Source organism: Contarinia nasturtii, unplaced genomic scaffold, assembly GCF_009176525.2.
Source record: "Contarinia nasturtii isolate CC-2019 unplaced genomic scaffold, AAFC_CNas_1.1 Cnas_scaffold_220, whole genome shotgun sequence".
Lineage (NCBI taxonomy): Eukaryota > Metazoa > Arthropoda > Insecta > Diptera > Cecidomyiidae > Contarinia > Contarinia nasturtii.
Genome location: NW_022197577.1, coordinates 3,607,962 through 3,625,846, shown reverse-complemented (window position 1 = coordinate 3,625,846; position 17,885 = coordinate 3,607,962). Strand labels below are relative to the sequence as shown.

Sequence of the window (17,885 nt, the reverse complement as noted above, 5' to 3'; positions counted from 1 at the left end):
AATTGTGCGTTTAAGATGTAAGCGACCATAATTTTGCATTTCATTCAATTCAAAAATAGATTTGATGGCACAATGTGAAAACGTCAAGTGCATTTCATTTCTGACCCAAAACATATCTATGGTTTACCGTTATGAAGTATACAATTGCATTGTTCGCTTTCACATTATAAAAGCCATTTATTGACCAGAGGTAATTAAACCGAAATATGAAAACTTCATTGTGAAATATGAAAATGGTTTACAGACTTTCGGGATTTTATGCCGATTTTTCGGTGTCGTGCATTTTCATTATTTCATTGGATGATATGAAAATCTATAATTGAGATGGGGCAGAAAAGGATGACAAAACTGTACACTTTATCCCGATTTTCATTAAGTAAACACGACTATTTACATAGTACGGTTGAATGAACATGATGACCGAAAAAAGCGATGTGCATGCCGGGAGTGTTTTATCTGTGACGATGTCAGCAATATTGTTAGCATCAGTGCAATTTTTGGGGTCGCAGGTCAATAGTCTACTTTTAAATTGAGTCGATGATACAATGGACACATAAAATACTAACCAGAATGGCTCTTGTTCATTGTGTATCCATTTTACATACAAATAGAAACCACCAAGTAGATTAGCACACATATTGCTTTAACTTGAGCTTGTCCGCTTTGCGTATATGATTTGCGTATCTTTTATGGGCTGTCCCCAATGAATGGGATTTAAATAGAATGAAGAGGGGAACATGTTCAATCAATACAAATCTCAATCATTTTGGACATTATCGTTGATCAACATTTAGCCATAATTTTTCTACTATTGTGATACAACAACTCAACTCGTTTTGCTTCCACTTTGAAATAGTATTGAACGTCAATATGCTTTTCTAAAACAGTTTTTTACAGACAACATTTCATTTCATTTTGCTCACTTCAAAACATTCATTGATTAAATATGGTTATTTCTAGTTTTAGATAGACTTTATTGAATTTAAAAAAAGAAAACATGTGTGTATTTGACGGGTTCGTAAACAAGTAAAGCACAACACGAGAAACATTTTAATTGAATTTTTAGTTTATTTCTGTAAACATAATTTCAATTTTTGGTCAATTTAAAAGAAATCGGTTCTCTCTCTCTCGCTCTCTCTATTTCTTTTGTGTATGAAAGCAATTTTCGTACTGCCCATATCCAAAATAAAAAATATGTCTGCACTGAATTGCAATTGTTTGTTATTTCATAAAATCGAATTTATGATTTCATTTCGATTGCTTTCATAAACTTTGTGATCTATTTTAATATGCTTTTAAAATAAAAAGTTTTGGTCAGTTTTGTTTGTAGTAATCATTACTTTGCGCCGCAATGAATAGAAAAAATTGCATTACAAAAAGGATTTTACATTTGACGTAATGGTGCAACACGCAACTATTACAACTCTCGTTCTTTTTTTTCATTTGAAGCGAACAAAAGAAACTGTTTTTTTTCCTTGAAACAAAATGAATGAACAATTCAATTCGATTGAATGCGCTGATTTTTGTAAAACACGATTCTGAGAATTTTTTTTTACACTCGTTATTTAGATTTCAAGCAATGGTAAATTATTCTGTCTCCTTTTATTTGCTAACTGGCGACGTGCTTCTGCATTGGTGCCGTTTTCTCGTCTTTTCAAATGAAAATTACACACAGTTCTTGTAAGTAACACTGGGTGAAACTTCCATGAATGACGAATAAAATGTAAGAAAAAACTGTAAACACAAATCGACAAAGAACTATCCCATTGATTATCGGCCTTCAATTTCTGAACATAGTTTGTAATGTCACGTATAATGAAGCAGTTCTCGTGTACTTTATAATTAGCAAAAATTCAATTCTTTGTTTAAAATTCACTAAATTTCATCTATGTAAACATATTATATCTGCATAATTTTAAATATCATTCGATTTATTAATGTTTTGTTGGCGCGATATTATTATTCCAACTTTTAATTTACATCAAATGTATGATTCATTAGATCTATCTAACGCTCGTATACAGATAATAGTTATTTAAAGTGAAGAGTCGATAAAAGTTATTATTTTCATGTTCAAAATTCAAAATATGGTTACAAGTATGACCAAATCATATTAAAATTTTGCACAAATGTAAGCAAAATTAGTAAAATCTGCTGCATAGTTTTGACATTTTCTATAATTATTTTGCTTTTAAAATGTTATGATTTTGTCCAGAAATGTAATTCATTGAATGAATAAAATGTGTATCATTTGGGGTTTCAGAGCGGATATAACCGAATTAACCATTTTATCTGTCATGACATAAAATAATCATGTTTCATTATTTCCATAATGCGACCAAATGATAGAATGAGCACGAAGCCAAAAACAATGATATTATCAAGGTATCGTCAGACAACTTGCCATTGATGATACCATCAGTAACGTAAGTTTGGGTCGATAGGTCGATATTCTACATTTTTTTCATTTACAAAAAATGGAATCTCTTTTACGATAACTGTAAAACACGACCGTAATAGCTCGTGCACAGTGCCTATTTAGCATTCAAATCGAAATGTGAATAGGCTCTTCGATATCAACAATATTTGTGCGTGTGCATCACGAACCGTATAAAATGTGATTTGCGTATCCCTTGAACGTTTGTGTTCCTCACGGTTTCAATAAATGGGATTATGGAACTCCCATACACCAAGATATCATTGACGGCCCGTATCGCACATGCATTGCATGAACTAAAACGCACATAATCCGAATCAACTTGGCATCTCTCTGTCTCCATACAGCTTATTTATCACGTCGACTTTTCATGAACCAAGATTGTTCGCTATCATCTGCCGCTGTTTTTTTTTTCCATACCACACTGACATGAATAAATTCACATCAATAACGAATATATTAGTTTTTGTTCGGCTTAGAATCAAGAGGAAAGGAGAAAAAAATGTGTTTCATATTATCGTACATTATTCTAACGCTCTATTCATGCTGGTGTTTTTCACAACATGAGCTCCGTAATGGACACACCATGTACCCATCGCCTTTTCCTTTTTCCGCTTCTTCTATCTTTCTCTCTCTCTCTCTCTCTCTCTCTCTCTTGAGTTCTCTTAAACGTATTAACCATTACTCTAATCTTCAAATGTACTTTTTCCACATTACCAAAAATGAAGTAAGTATTTAGTTAACGTCGTATCGTTAACAAAACCATGCTGAAAAATACAAAAACTTGTTGTAATCCAAACCGTCACATTTCACAAAATGTGTGTGTAGGTGAGAAAAAAAGGTATTTGTAAATATTTGATTTTCGCTCATCTTTAAGCAGAGAAGTTTAATCCTGAAATATTCCGAGATGGTGTGTGTACCTCTCTTGCAGGGATTAATTCAAGTAAATCGAGAAACATTTTCCACAAAATGAAAATAAACATAATTGCTTTATGCTGTTTGACGTATTAATGGGATATTGTTCTTTAGCCGGTTTTATCCATTTTCACACATATAGTAATCACATGGTGGCTGTGCTGAACGATAGCTACTGTTCTCTTGAGGAAAATGGGACTATACCACATTAACACACACCAAAATTCGCAATGAATAGACGAAAGGTTGTGTTGAATTATTAAATGGCTGAATAAATACACTAGTCTCTAGTGTTTGCACATTGTAAATTGTTGTTGTTGGTATTTTATTTTAAAGAAGGCAACGAAAACGAAATTAAATATACAGATATAATTGGTCTTTTGTTGAAAATGAATATAGCTTTCGTTGACTTGTTGGCTTCGTCTGCCATTCAGATTAAATTATTGTGAAAGATGGATTTTCACTGCTATTCTTCAGCTAATTGGGAACTCATATAATTCATTTTCATTTTAATTATTTTACGCTTAGCGCAAATGAACGATAAGTTTTATGACATTGGCGCTTGCTATCGCATTCAAAGATGCTCATTTGATATGAATTCACAATCCATTTGTATCAACAAACGATCCAAAAACTCTTCATATATCTTTCACTCTTTGTTCGCTCTTTTGATGCATTTGGTAAAATAGCATGCTAGATGAAAATGTATGAGGGCACTTTTGTCTCGTCGAAGTTGACATTAAATTAATTTTTCCAAGTGAATAGCAAGGCAAACATTGAATACAATTATTTCAAGTCGATTCGTACACAATGCTCTTCTATGACCTACTATAATTCTAGTGGCACATGGCATGAAGAGTCATTCATTGCACTTATATACATTGTCTTTTTTTTGCAACTCTCGCTCTCTTACCATCACTTTCGTCCTCATTCTAGCCATTCAATCATAAAAACGTTTTCTGACTTTTTATTGTTCTATCTTGATGCTTGCGTAATTTCAACGATGATGCATCTTCACTGCAAACTGATAACATTTTCAATCATCATGATGCTCTGGTTTCAGCTTTCACAAATTCAATTCAACTTTATTTCGTGTCATGGTTTTTTTTACGATGCACAATCGAAGTCATTCATTTTTGCACAACTCAATGGGATTGCATCGTTTAATTTATATAATTTTTTGAAATGATTTCATTCTCAGCAATCTCAGCACTTTGCAATTTGGGTTTGTACACAAACTCACAAAAAGTCCATAGCAAATAAATATGCAAGCGATGGTGAGTCTTCTCAATTTATGAATAAATGTATAAATTTATTTTATTCAAGACTAATAAAATTTGTACAATTTCAACGCTACTTAATGATATACGAGCTAATTTTGGCATCACTATGCTTGCACACAACCATTCCGATTCATTAAATTCATTTAAAATTGAAAATTGTAGGGTTTGGAAGTTTTGAAAAATGAGCTAAAATTGAAACTCTATTGCTCTTTTTTTTAACATGAATTTTCATGATTATTTTTGCATGAGAAATAGTTGGTGGAAGAATTAGAGAGCAAACAAATTTCTTTTGATCTATGGTTGTAAGTTGTTAACATAATAAAAAAGAACGCTTTTCAAATGAATAAGTTGAAATTGCTGAAAAATGCCCGGAAAAAGAAGCGAGAATCGTAATTTTTAGGCAAAAACTAACGCTTCAAACTGAACCGAATGAAGTATACGACAGGAATGTTATACTACGTGTGTATATATATGCTAATAAATGGAATTATTGGCATTTTTCTTCTTCATGCAAAAAGGTAAAAGAGCGCGTCTATAAAAAAATGCACGATCATCGGCTTAACTCACTAAACAAAACCACTATGACCTAACCACATGCCAATCTTTACGTCTCTCTGTATCTTGTTCTATACTATAAGTCGTGTTTTTTTTATTGTTGCTTGGTTCATTCGTTCCGTTCGTTGTACTGTTCGCAAGTATGTGCGAATTGTGTGAACACTATGTGAATTCATCGATTAAGAAATACGTGTATGTGCTAAAAACACTGACCGAAACCTGTTTTTCGTATCGCATATGTGCAAAATTGAATGCGGACAACACATATTTGTATTTTTTTTATCTCTCCACAAATGTAAACACGTTCATATAAATTGAAAGTTTATTTACTGAAGCGTCACGGTATGGTTGTGAGTTGAGAGTAAACGATTTCATTCAAAAAAACGTAGTAACCATTAAAAATCAAGACAATGTTATAAATTTTGATCAATTTAATAAAGATTAATGAGCCCTTCCCAACAAGTGCCACTTTCATCACGTGCACACGCGCGCATTTTACTTTAAAATGGTTTTGATGTATTTGTAAAAGAGCAACATTTGAATGGAGTTGACTTTTAGTGCCGTTTATCGTGCGACACATCATGTTTATATGTGAATAGATGTGTCGAATAATCTCAAGGCTGAACCAATCAATCCGGTTTTGTCAAAAAAATACCATGTTGTTTTATTTACAATATTTTCGCATTAAATTCGGTCAATCTTAAAATTATACAACCCATTTGAATCGAGCAAATAACGTTTTGTGTTGCATTTCACACATGTTGCACCGAGAAAAATGCAGTAATACTACGCAGATTTGTGGATCATTCGTTTGGATTTGGTGTGTGCCAAAATAAAATCGGCTTACAGTTTCGAGATTTGTTAACCGAAGTGTGTATGTGCATAATCAATTACAAACGTTGTTCGTTTCGAATGACCTTAAAATAGAAGAATGCACGACAGCCGCACGTAGAATAAACACTTTCAGTTTTGATTCAATTATTTTTATTTTGTGGGAGGAATATAATAATATATTTAATAAGAAGATTAAATTCAAAATGTTTATAGAATGAGACTTATTTTACACACTGACACCGCGCCACACCGCGCTCAATGCATTCTCTCAAAAGTTGATAAATCCAACGCATGCCCAATTATAACTTTTTAATTAAATCACAGTCAGTTATTTTTCAATTCCCATCTCTCTCTCTCTCTCTCTCTCGCCCATGTCCATGATGTACAAATTTTACGCAAAAATTCATAAAGTTCATAATCAATTGGATTGTGGTAATGTGTTCACATGTCTCGAAAAGTGTTGTTTCAGTTTGAATATAAATATATATAACAGATGCATACACAAACACACTCCCCGCAATATGTCTAGTAGATTTTTTCCTCGTTTATTAAACTCCATGACGGCAAACATAATACAAAAAAACAAGGTCTTGTGGATCAAGTTGATTATTTCTGTCACATAAAAGACACACTCACTGCTAAAGTTTAACAAGACAAACTCTCATCCACTTTGGAGTTTTTTGCATAGTGTATGCATCTCTTCACAACCATCCGAATATTGTGTTAACGATAATACACATAGAGAGAGAGAGAGAGAGAGAGAGAGAGAGAGAGAGAGAATGAGAGAAAGAAATTGTTTAGTAGCCCGAAGAGACGATTCACCTTTGCTACTAAAGTACTACTAGAAAATCTTATGCCACATTTAAACAATAGAACAATCTATATTGTCTGCTTATATGTGAACACATTCTTGTTCCTTTCGTTCGATGTCCTTTTTTTCATATCTTGCACCCAGCATTCAACTGAAGCATACCTAACAGTATCAACACCATTTGTTTGAAGCGCATTCAAGCATTTATGTCTGGCACAAAACCGAATAAAAATGATACACAGTTTAACCGAATCGTTGCATACGATCATCTATAACGAAAATGAGATTTTTTTTTTGCTCTTCGTTCGCCGTCATTAATGAAGACGTAAGGTAAAATATGCAATGACCGAATGCGTTGATGGCAATGAGACCGGCACAAAGGACAGACGAGCACAACCAAGTAAATACGAATGAAAAATAATTTTACGAGAAGCTGTTGACATTTGAACGAGAGAAATGTGTCTTCTGCAATTTTGAGTTCTTTTTCTATTCTCTATTTTTTTTTTCGTTTGCGGCGGGGTTAGTGATTGATTTTACTGAACGTCTCAAGAATTTGAACTATCTCCGGTGTGGTTTACTGCAATACCAAATAGCTAAAGTCGATTACATTTGACCGCACCGACTTCTCTTACGTCCACTTTGTCTTCGAAAACATTTTTTTAATCTTCTTCTTTGGCTGGGCAATTTACTATCTCTCATATTTCAATGGCATTCGTCCTGAGTCTGAAGAAAAAAGCACTACATTTTCAGCAAAAGAGTAAAGAAAACCAACTAACAATTCAAATAAACTTCTTATCAAGCAAAAAAAGAGATAAAATTAATATTAACTTCGGTACAATTTTCGCATCAGACAATAATTCGTCAATTTGGAATGAAGATAAATAGCGTTGGCTGCTTAAAAACGATGTGAAAACAAGTAAAGCTGTTAGGCAAATAAAGAATCAAATAAAACTGAATAGAATACGATTCAAACAACCGTCTTATGTGTATACATGTTGAGCACAATACAAAAAAATGAAATGAAAGAAAGCGAATCCGTTTTATTTGTTTGCTTATCATCATCATCATCATCAGAAGCCTGTTAGAATGCATTTCAGGGTTCGGCACACAAATACAATAATATCATATCACCACTTGATATTTGTACGCGTACGTACGTTCATATAAATCGTTTGTATTTCAATACTAACTTTTCCATTTCTCCGTTGATTTAAAAGACACAAAATTGACGAGGGCAAACACACACACACACCGAAATGGGAATAAAAAAAGAATCGCATAGCAAAGAAAGTGGTGGAGAGAGCGAATGTTTCGCGCGAGGGAAAGCTCTTCGTAATGGTCTTTGGAATTGCGTTGGTGCTTTTGTACGCAGTCGCGCGCAACACAAGAGAGCAGAAGCTGAGAATGGGGAATGAAAGATATAGCATACTTTCCGGCTAAAATGCATTGTGATTGTCAGTCTTCAAGTGAATGTTGAAGGGATTCTATGTTGTGCGGCCTTTTTCTCTCCCTTGTTCACTTTAGTTTTTTTACACATTTTACGAAACACAAAACCGCGAATGCACATACAAACACCAAGTGTACTTGTCGAATGCAAAGTGAAGAACCTTTAAATGTGAAGTTGAACGCCATTGACGGATCCTTTTTTCTCTATTTTTTTTTTATTTTGTTGAATGTGTGGAAAGTTCATAGGCTTAGTGTAACAAAAAAAAGCAGAAGAAGAAAGTAACATTAAAGGAATACGTCCATTTTTAATAAGGTTTTGTTTCGTTCGTCGATGTAAAGTGCAATATTGAAAAAAACGAACCAACACAAGCATCAGATATTGATCGGAAATTCAATTGATCAATACAAATGCAAATCTATGAAGAATTCGTATTTAAACAAAAGAGTTCATTTTGCATGGAAAACAATGCTTCGATTTAAATAAAATTTACATGAAAAAATACACGAAAAAAATAATATATATTAAAATTCCAATCAGGATCTATTTCGTTAAATGAAAAGTCAATCTACATATCATTGCAATGAACATCGATTACGTAAAAGAACGTAGAGACAAAAGTGACCAGATGTTGATCACCACCATTGCATTTATTGTTCCATTTGTCCATTTCAAGGAACGTGTGATGCCAATTATTTAAATAACGAGATCGACATTCGTCCAATCTTTTGATTCAAAAAGTTTTTTATAGACTTTTAAAGAAAAAAAAACCACATTACATTTTAATAGACTTTTCAAGACTCATAAATAACCACATACCAAGCGAAGGAAAAATAATAAGTTTAATTATGTGTGGTGAATGAAGTGTGTTGAGACGAAATCAATAAAATTTGATTAAAAGGCCGTGCCGCCCCTTTTCGATTCATCGATTGATATTACTGTGCCGTCGTTGTTATTCTATTTATTATCGTCGCTTTTATCTCGATGTGCATGATTCGCAAATCAATATAATCCAAACATAATATATGTATATTCGCGGAATGATGTGTTAGTTTTAATGTTATGACGGTGTTGTCTGTTGTTGTTTGGTTGGTAATTATGTTGATCGAAATCTATGTGAAAAATTGCGTGTATCGATGAAAAGACACGAACCGGTTATAATTCGATTAGTCTGGTTGACCTGATTTTGCGAAAAGCCAACCGTGCTATTTAAGTGTTGTTGTACAAATAAATAAATGGATCTATCTCATACAGATACTCACAAATCCTGCGATAATCATATGCTTTAATGCGGTATAAATGTGAATGACATACAAAAAAACACGAAAATTTGCAAGCAGCGTCAAACACAGAAATATTGTGTTGAATGTGTGCCAACGGTGAATGAATGTATTTTAAAAGGAGAAAACCACATACTCACACATGAGAAGTGTCCAAAAAATCACCATTGATGCCAAACCTCGAGCCAAACATTTTAATAAAAGCCTATTTTGCGTCGGCAACAATTTTCAAATGCACAAACGCTTTTGAATATGAACGAAAGAGAGAAAAAAAGACAAGAAGGATTGATTGAATAAACAAAAGGGAACTGAGAGTGGTTTTACGTCAATACCATTTATGATTGTGCTTCGTTTATACTTTGGAAAAATGAATTCGTTGCCTAATTCAAAATTCCCTTTGGTATACTTTCGCTCACAACCACACACACATATCTCCGTCGATGCCACTTTCAAATAATAACCCTTTTTGAATAGAGTTTCGATTCGGTTCGCATTGACATATTCGCTTCGCGCAAAACTACAGTTTCAATTTACAAATTTCAAATGCATTTTGCAATTTGGTTTTATCGTCAATTTGGAAAATGGTATTTCTCGTGTGAACGATATTTGAATGATAGAGTTATTGCTATGCTAGACAAATCATGTTCGGTTTTTCTTTTTTCATCGAAAATTCAACGAAATCAATCTTCAATTCCGTTGGGGTCAATGACAATTTCAGAACATGTTCTGCACGCATACAAATTTCCATTTTATGTCGACAATTGCTCACGTTGACAACACAAAGGTCATCAAATTACGCATAATTCAATCTGAATTCGATCGTTGTCTAGATCATTGTCCATGTTTCTCCATTACGGACAACATGTCTTTTCATTTGTTACGTTTGAGCAAAAATAAATTTTGTCTCAATCCTTAATAACAAAAAAGCCTTCATTAGACAAAATATTCCATGTTTCTCTCTTTAAATCTCTCGTTCTTCCCTCTCATTTCTGGTGTGTTCATCAACTACATAAAATGTGTTAACATTTTTTACCCATCTCCGACCAACGTTTATGCATCTTTTATCAAAATCGCGCAATCCTCACTGTTTTCTACTGCAGAGAATGAAAAAAGTTTAAATGAACATAATTTTATTAGCTGAAAAAACGCGTCATGATTCAAGTCAAGTTGGATAATTCAATCAACGCGCTTTTACTGGTATTTGGCATGAGGGTTGGTATCGTGGGGTTGCCGCTAAATTTTACTATGCGGTATTTGTTTACATTTATATAGAGAAAAAAATGGATTATGAAGCGAACAGTGATTTTTATTAAACATTAATTACTTGTTATTTTGTTGCGTGTCGTGCAACAGCGGCACTTCGTTCAGCCAACTCTTCAGAATCCAATAAAAAACGAAGAAAATGGTGCAATGTGCTATACTGTTTTTGCACTTGAACTTCAATGAATGCTATGCACAACATTTTATGCAACGGAAATTAAGTAATTTGAAACTATTTTGGGCCACTTTGAATGATTTATATGTGAGAAAATGCTAAAATTATGTTTAACCAAAGAACAAAATCCATGCGAGGCAAAGCGTCAGACGCAACGCCAACATCAGCAAATTCAACATCAAGTGCACCATCGTCGTCTTCTTCGTCGTCCACATCCAAAGGCTTACTATCATTTAATACGAGCAACTTTACAAAATTGTTTAAAAATTCAACGAATTTTGTGCAGTCGACTTTCGGAAGTGGTACAACATCACAATCACAACCACTATCTCCGGCCAGCAGCTATAATAATTCATGCGCTGAAGTAACCGAGCAATCGTTTACAATCCCGTCCATGAAGAAACGGCACGATGCATCAAGTGCACCGAAAAAACAACAACGAGACATTTTATCAACGCCAGTTTTAATCCAACCCGTATCAATGACGAACACTTCATCTTTGCCGCTTACAAATCTATCATCTTATAAGAAACTAGGCAACGATGATTGCAACAGTACAACGGTGCTAATGCCAATAGCATTGCCAGCAAACGGTGCTAGTCATAAACCATCATCACCAATACCCAATGCGAATGTAACATTGACCATTTCGCCAGCATGCAATCAAAAACCAACGTCGCATGCTCGAAATTCTGTAGCCAATAATACAATAACCACATCATCGGCAACGAAGCAACATCAGTATATTGGTACGCAACAAAAAACACCACAAACGATCGATGCTAAATTGCAAAATCCACAAATCGTTTCACATAATACAAGTACACTGCAAGCAATACGTTCATCAGATGCAAAGAAGATGAACGCAAATATTTTGTTCGAAACGGTAAAAATGAGCAAACAAACAAGCGACAATGGTAACAAGAATGGCAATGGCACATCGATGACACCTTCACCATCGACAAGGGCCACACAATCATCTTCAATATTGTTAGATGATTCGACTGAATATAACAAAAATTTAACAACAACGACGACTACGACGAATTCGAGTGGCAACCACATAAAGAGCGTCATTACAAAAAATGACATGGATAAAAATATCAACAATGTGGAAAATGTAATGGATAATGAGTTGATAGACGTGCGACACTCGGAACAAAATCGAGATAGTGCCAATTCAACTGCTTTGGCAACATTATTATCGTGTAATCGAATGAAAGCTATATCAATGAATGTTTCACCACAAATTTCATCACCATCAAAATATCTTTCAACATCAAATGGAGCCGTAGAATCCACAAAACCAACGAAAAATAACATTGTTGCGACGTCCATTCAACCAACGTTGCCGCATATGTATCACAAGCAAATAAACGATAATAATGGAATGAATGTTTTTACATCACAAGCAAAAAATAATAATTCACATGGAATTGATGTGCTAAACAATGATGACGATGTGAATATTTCGCCAAATACTGTTTCTAATAATAATTTAGATTACACTTTAGACGAATGCATGGGTCATATGAACAATATCAATGATAACCCATTCAAAATGGCGACAACGGTAAAAAAATTGGCTGCCGTTGAATCACTGGTGGCAAAAAGTTCGCACAGCGCCAATAATTCAAAGGCAGTTGCTGTTGAGAACATTTATGCAAATTGTGTGATGATGCCGATAAAATCGACAAATTTAGATAATTACCAACAGCAGGATACTAATGAAAATGTTATTGCAGCCGGCGATGATATGAATATTCTGCTCAGTGGCATCGATGTATCTGATGGCCCAAATAATAATTATAATAGCTGTAATACCAACGAGAATTTTATGAATAACGATAGTTCGAGTGTCTGTAATAATAACGTTCCAATTAAAAGTGATCAACTAAACATATCGAATGACGACCGCGATGACAACGATGATGACGATGTAACTGCTGCCGTCACAATAGCAGCAACATTCAATACCATAAACATGACTAACGAACGTCCAAATAAAACAGGCCAAAGCCAACCGCTTAGCGCCGCATTCAATCAAAATTGTTTTACACCGAAAACCTATGAAATGTACGATATTCTAGAGGAATCGGACGATGAAGAACGTTCAAATTTATTTCGATTCAATCGATGGAATTCATCGTGTTCGTTGTTTGTGCCAAAAACCAATGTATCCATATCGTCGTCGTCTTTTGCAGCCGCAATTGCCTTTGCAAACGAAATGGATTCAACAAATCGTAACCCATTTTTACAATTAATTGCAGTGTCACCAACCACCATTACAACGATTGCCACACAAACGATAACAACGAACTCAACAAAATCACCAATTGTCGTAACAACTGGTTCATCGTCATCGTCGTCGTCATCGTCTTTGTTCGGCTCACAATTATATGCCGAAAGACAAAAAAATTCCATTGGAATTGCGGCGCCATTAATTTCATCAGCATTTAACAATAATGACCAAAGTGATGTTTGTATGGCATTTACATCGACGGACAAGTGCTTGACATCATCCACATTAAGCATATCAAACTGTGCGAACGCCTGGAATGAATTTGCCATGCAAGCAATGCCATTGCCCTCGCCACCATCACCACCACCGCCACCACCTCCATCATTGTTACAGCATTCATCGTTGTTGCCGCCCCACGAATCACAATCGTCCTCGCAGCAAATAAATGGCTTTATCGAGCAAAACGATTTTCAATTGAATGCCACCTCGAATGCAAAAAATCACATTAGTTCCGATGTGATGGATGCCATGTTGTTGTTTCTAAAGGAGCACGGCAACCACTACATTAAGCAATTTATGCAGGTAATTTAAGGCGAATGAATCAAAACAACAACAAAAAAAAGAGAGTATCACATTTGCATTGTTTCTTCCATGTTAAAGCATCATTTAACCAACCCAAGTTTTTCTTCGTATTTTTTTTTTTTTTTTCATTCTTTTTCCGTTTTAATTGAACGAACCTATAATTTCTTCAACGTCTAATGAGCAGTATCTCTCTCTATAAATAACCGGCCACATTTTCTTTATTCATTTTTCCATCAATTTTCTGTTTAAATCCCATTTTGCAGCGTCCGAACCATTATAAATGACTCGTACTTTGTATGAAAGAAAAAAAAAACATAATAAAAAGAGAAAAAAGAAAAATCACATAAAAATTTGTTCTCTTATAAATCACAAGGAATTTTTGTAACTTGTTAAAGGCTTTTAACTGTATAAGAAGAATCTATTAAATGAAACTACAATCCACAAAGAATATTCGATTTGTCTCTTTTTTCCTGGCTTTTCCCATTCACTTTATGTATGCCGATGAGTTAGACATTGCCATTGCATTTCATGGGATTGAATGAAAAATCGCTTTTTTACGAGATTTCATAAGATGAAGCGACAGTTATCGTAATGCATTGCAAGAAAGGATAACAAAAAAATTAATCGAAATGAAAATGTAAACTTGCTTTCCCAGTTATTTTTTACCTCTTCGAAGTTCAACGTGAAGATAAAAAAATCAGACATTTATCGAAGAAAAGTTCAAAAATCGCAATGTCATTCAACAACGATTAATTGAATTTTTTTTCACCACACACAAATGAGAAATGAATATTTGTTGTACATGTGAGTTGTAACAAAAAAAAATCTTGTCATTTGTCTGAGTATTCGTTTGTGGTTCAATTTTATTGATTACCACCAAAGAGACGAGATATCATTCCACACTTGTGCATCAAAGCAAACCAACATTTTTCCCACAAAACTCAATAGTGTGATAAATGAATATTCATCGAATTGGTTTCGATGAAACGTAATCGTATACGCTTTAGTGGTGAATTACTTATGAACGACTCAATTAAATATTCATGTAAATGAAATTTTTCGTCGATCGTAAAGCGAACCGCCGCTATATTTCCAGTCTGCTTTTTTGTTCTTGTTGATCATTATCATCAGTAAAACCATTTAGACGGGGGAAAAAAAAAAAAGAAATCCATTGAGGCGAGAATGAATGATTTGTGGTGAGCTACGCACGTAGTTGCATAACACTTATGCAATGGACTCCATTAGAATTGCAAAAGATTTACATTTTCTGTGTTTATTTTGTGCGTGTGCCATTTTGAACCACATAACATCTATACGTTCATAAGTAATGAGATAAGTGACTTTTTGTATGTGCCAATCGTCCACACGTCTCGAATTCATGTGATTCATGATGACTGCCGTCTCCTTTTTTCTTCTTCTTCTTTCATTTCAAATTAAATATTTATTGAAAATCATAAAATACTTTAGGGCTCATTCGTGGATGTGGATCTGAAAACACAGCATGAGCAACAGACCAAAAAAAACCGGAGAGAATGATAGTCGAATATATGTTTAGTCCATGGCGTGGTTTTGTGGAAATTCCGTTCTGCTTCGCAAAAAATAATTCACTTTCATTAAGAAGCGATGGTGGTGAGCTGTCCCTTTTTATCAATTCTTCGAGACCAATGAACTGATCTCGTTGCGAACAAATGGATGTTTTTACACATGCTCACAAATCTATCGACAATTCGCTTACAAACAATTTTCGATCGTCATTAGTAAAATACGGATGCTATTTTCCTTTTTTATAGTAAAAGGGATTCGAATTTTCGTCAATGTAGATGAAAAATGGTGATCGTCAATGTTGAAGAAAAACATTTCAGCTGGTGTCTCTTAGCATCACATCACATGCTCAGCCATCATTATTGCTGCGTGAGATGGACTTTGAAATCGAAACAAAATAACGAACGTCATGGTTTTTATTTTGATTTTATTCCAATTTTATGTGAAGCAGACGGCAACGATAACATTTTCTTGCTCTATTACACCGCATACACTCATTTCATTTTCTCATATATTTGTGAAAAAAAGTACTTTGTTATTCTATATCGGTAAATCGTCACACAGTTCAATGGATTGTTTTGTTTTGTTTTTTTTCGGAGCGTCACAGATTCGTATCATTATTTCGATCGTAATTTTCCTGTCACGATGACTGTTTACTATGCCATTTAGTAGCGTTTTCATATCCACACATCCACATACGTATCGAATGGTATAAAATGCAACAACCAAACATGAAAAAAAAAAAACGTGTTCATTTTGGGATCATTTATTGGCACAATAGATTTTGGTAATGGTGAACTTTAATGTTGCACATAATACACAATTTACTTGCAACAACCACAATTCAGTTGCTCTTCAATGGATTGTATTATTTCCATTGTAAGCGCTATAATAATAATGTGCAAGATTTCATTTTCAGGCGGGGAGTTTATTTTGTCAATGAAAAGTGCATAAATTTCTTGGTTTATTCGATACACGCGAAGAGGTGCGAGGCAACGTTTGATAAGAATTATGTGTGTGGATGACATGCAAGAAAGTTTTTGCCATTGTTCTCTTTAATATGCACACGAATGCAGAAAGGCATACAAAATGCGCTTCTATGCTCAACACGGTTAAATGAAGGAAGTAAATTTTCTCTATTTCGAAATGAAATCAACTCGAGTGTGAATTCAGTCTTCTTAAATTGAGTAAATTTCTCATGTGAAAACAGAACCAAGTTGAATATGTATATAATTTACACTTATCGTGTGAAGTGGTAGAAAATTTATTACAAAAAAGAATGATACACACTAAAAAAAATTTGTTCACATATATGCACTTTATTCACTTTCATAGATCGTACGCTCGTACACGATTGGGGTAGTTCATCTTTTCTGCACAGATTTGATAAACCATCTAAAAAACATCTTGTTCTTTCGCGCTTTCCCTTTTATCTTTCGGATCGTGTCTAACTTTGTCTGTACACGTAAGACGACAACGCATGACCGATTAATGTATGAATGCTTAAATAAGCATATGAAATAACATTGTGCTGAGCATTATTTGCCAAAGGATAAAAGAAATCACACAATGTTTCTCAATAATTCTTCATCAACAAAAACGCAACATAAAGCATTTTTTCTCCAGGTTTTTATACAGAAAGAGTGACGGCATAAAAGCTATGTATGTGCTCTCATTTTTCAAGATAAAGACTATGTAATGGTAGAGGAAAAGTGTTTTATAGTTCGGGCTGAAGATGAAAAAAATCTCGTATGTTATGTTTGTTTGTCATGTTCATCGCGTTTTTTTGCACACATCTGAACAAGTGAAAAACGGAAACAAAAAAGTTGAGCTAGAAAGAGCCAGAGAGAGAGGGAAGAAAGCTGAAATTGACACGAGCAGATTGCATCATATCGGAAGATTTTGCATTCTATCCATTGTACGGATGTACGGAAGCACGTTGATACTGTGCAGGACGTACGTGTAGAAAAATGAATAAATAAATTGTCGGAATCATTTGTCTTACGATTTACAACGTACAATGTGTGTGCGTGTGTGTGTGTGTGTGTGTTTTGTGCTGAAGCGCAAGTTTTTCAAATAAATTTCCACAGCTAACCCACATAACATGTGCAACTGTTTTTCGCTGATATTTATGGAATCGAGCCGGTGAGCGCGAGCGTGCGCTAACTGTGGTTCAATTTGGAGCGATGGTAATCGCTGGAACTTATGTTATAAATTAATTGTAAATTGTCAGCATGACATGCTTGACATTCAGACAGATAACACGTTCTTCAATCATCCGTGTGGCATGTTAATCAGAATGGGAAGTTCTTCAAGAAGGGAGAAAATGACATAGAAAATCGGTAAATTTATCGACTTATTTAACATTGCGCAGCGAATTGGTAGAAATTTAATCAGAATAAAGTGTTAGATCCAATTGACCTTTGCTGTAAACTTCCAACCACAAATCAAAGTTTATGTTAAATAACGCATTCATTCGTTTTCCCATCAAAATTGGAGCAATTAGAGTTTACAAAGTCCAATGC

The 17,885-nt window shown here is 34.3% G+C and overlaps 1 protein-coding gene across 10 annotated transcripts in view; it reads left to right on the top strand.

Annotated features, from left to right (window-relative positions):
• Positions 1 to 17,885, top strand: part of LOC116337238 (liprin-alpha-1) — a 65,427-nt gene that overhangs the window by 6,646 nt on the left and 40,896 nt on the right. For 3 of the 10 annotated variants that reach the window (XM_031761638.1, XM_031761640.1, XM_031761639.1), the window contains exon 1: positions 10,919 to 13,818. The exons of 6 other annotated variants lie outside the window; for them this stretch is intronic. In XM_031761638.1, coding sequence (XP_031617498.1) covers positions 11,101 to 13,818 — 2,718 coding nt within the window. In that variant the 5' untranslated portion in view covers positions 10,919 to 11,100. Of the gene's footprint in view, positions 1 to 10,917; positions 13,819 to 17,885 lie in introns of those variants that run through there. One more of the 10 variants, XM_031761637.1, reaches the window with a different exon arrangement.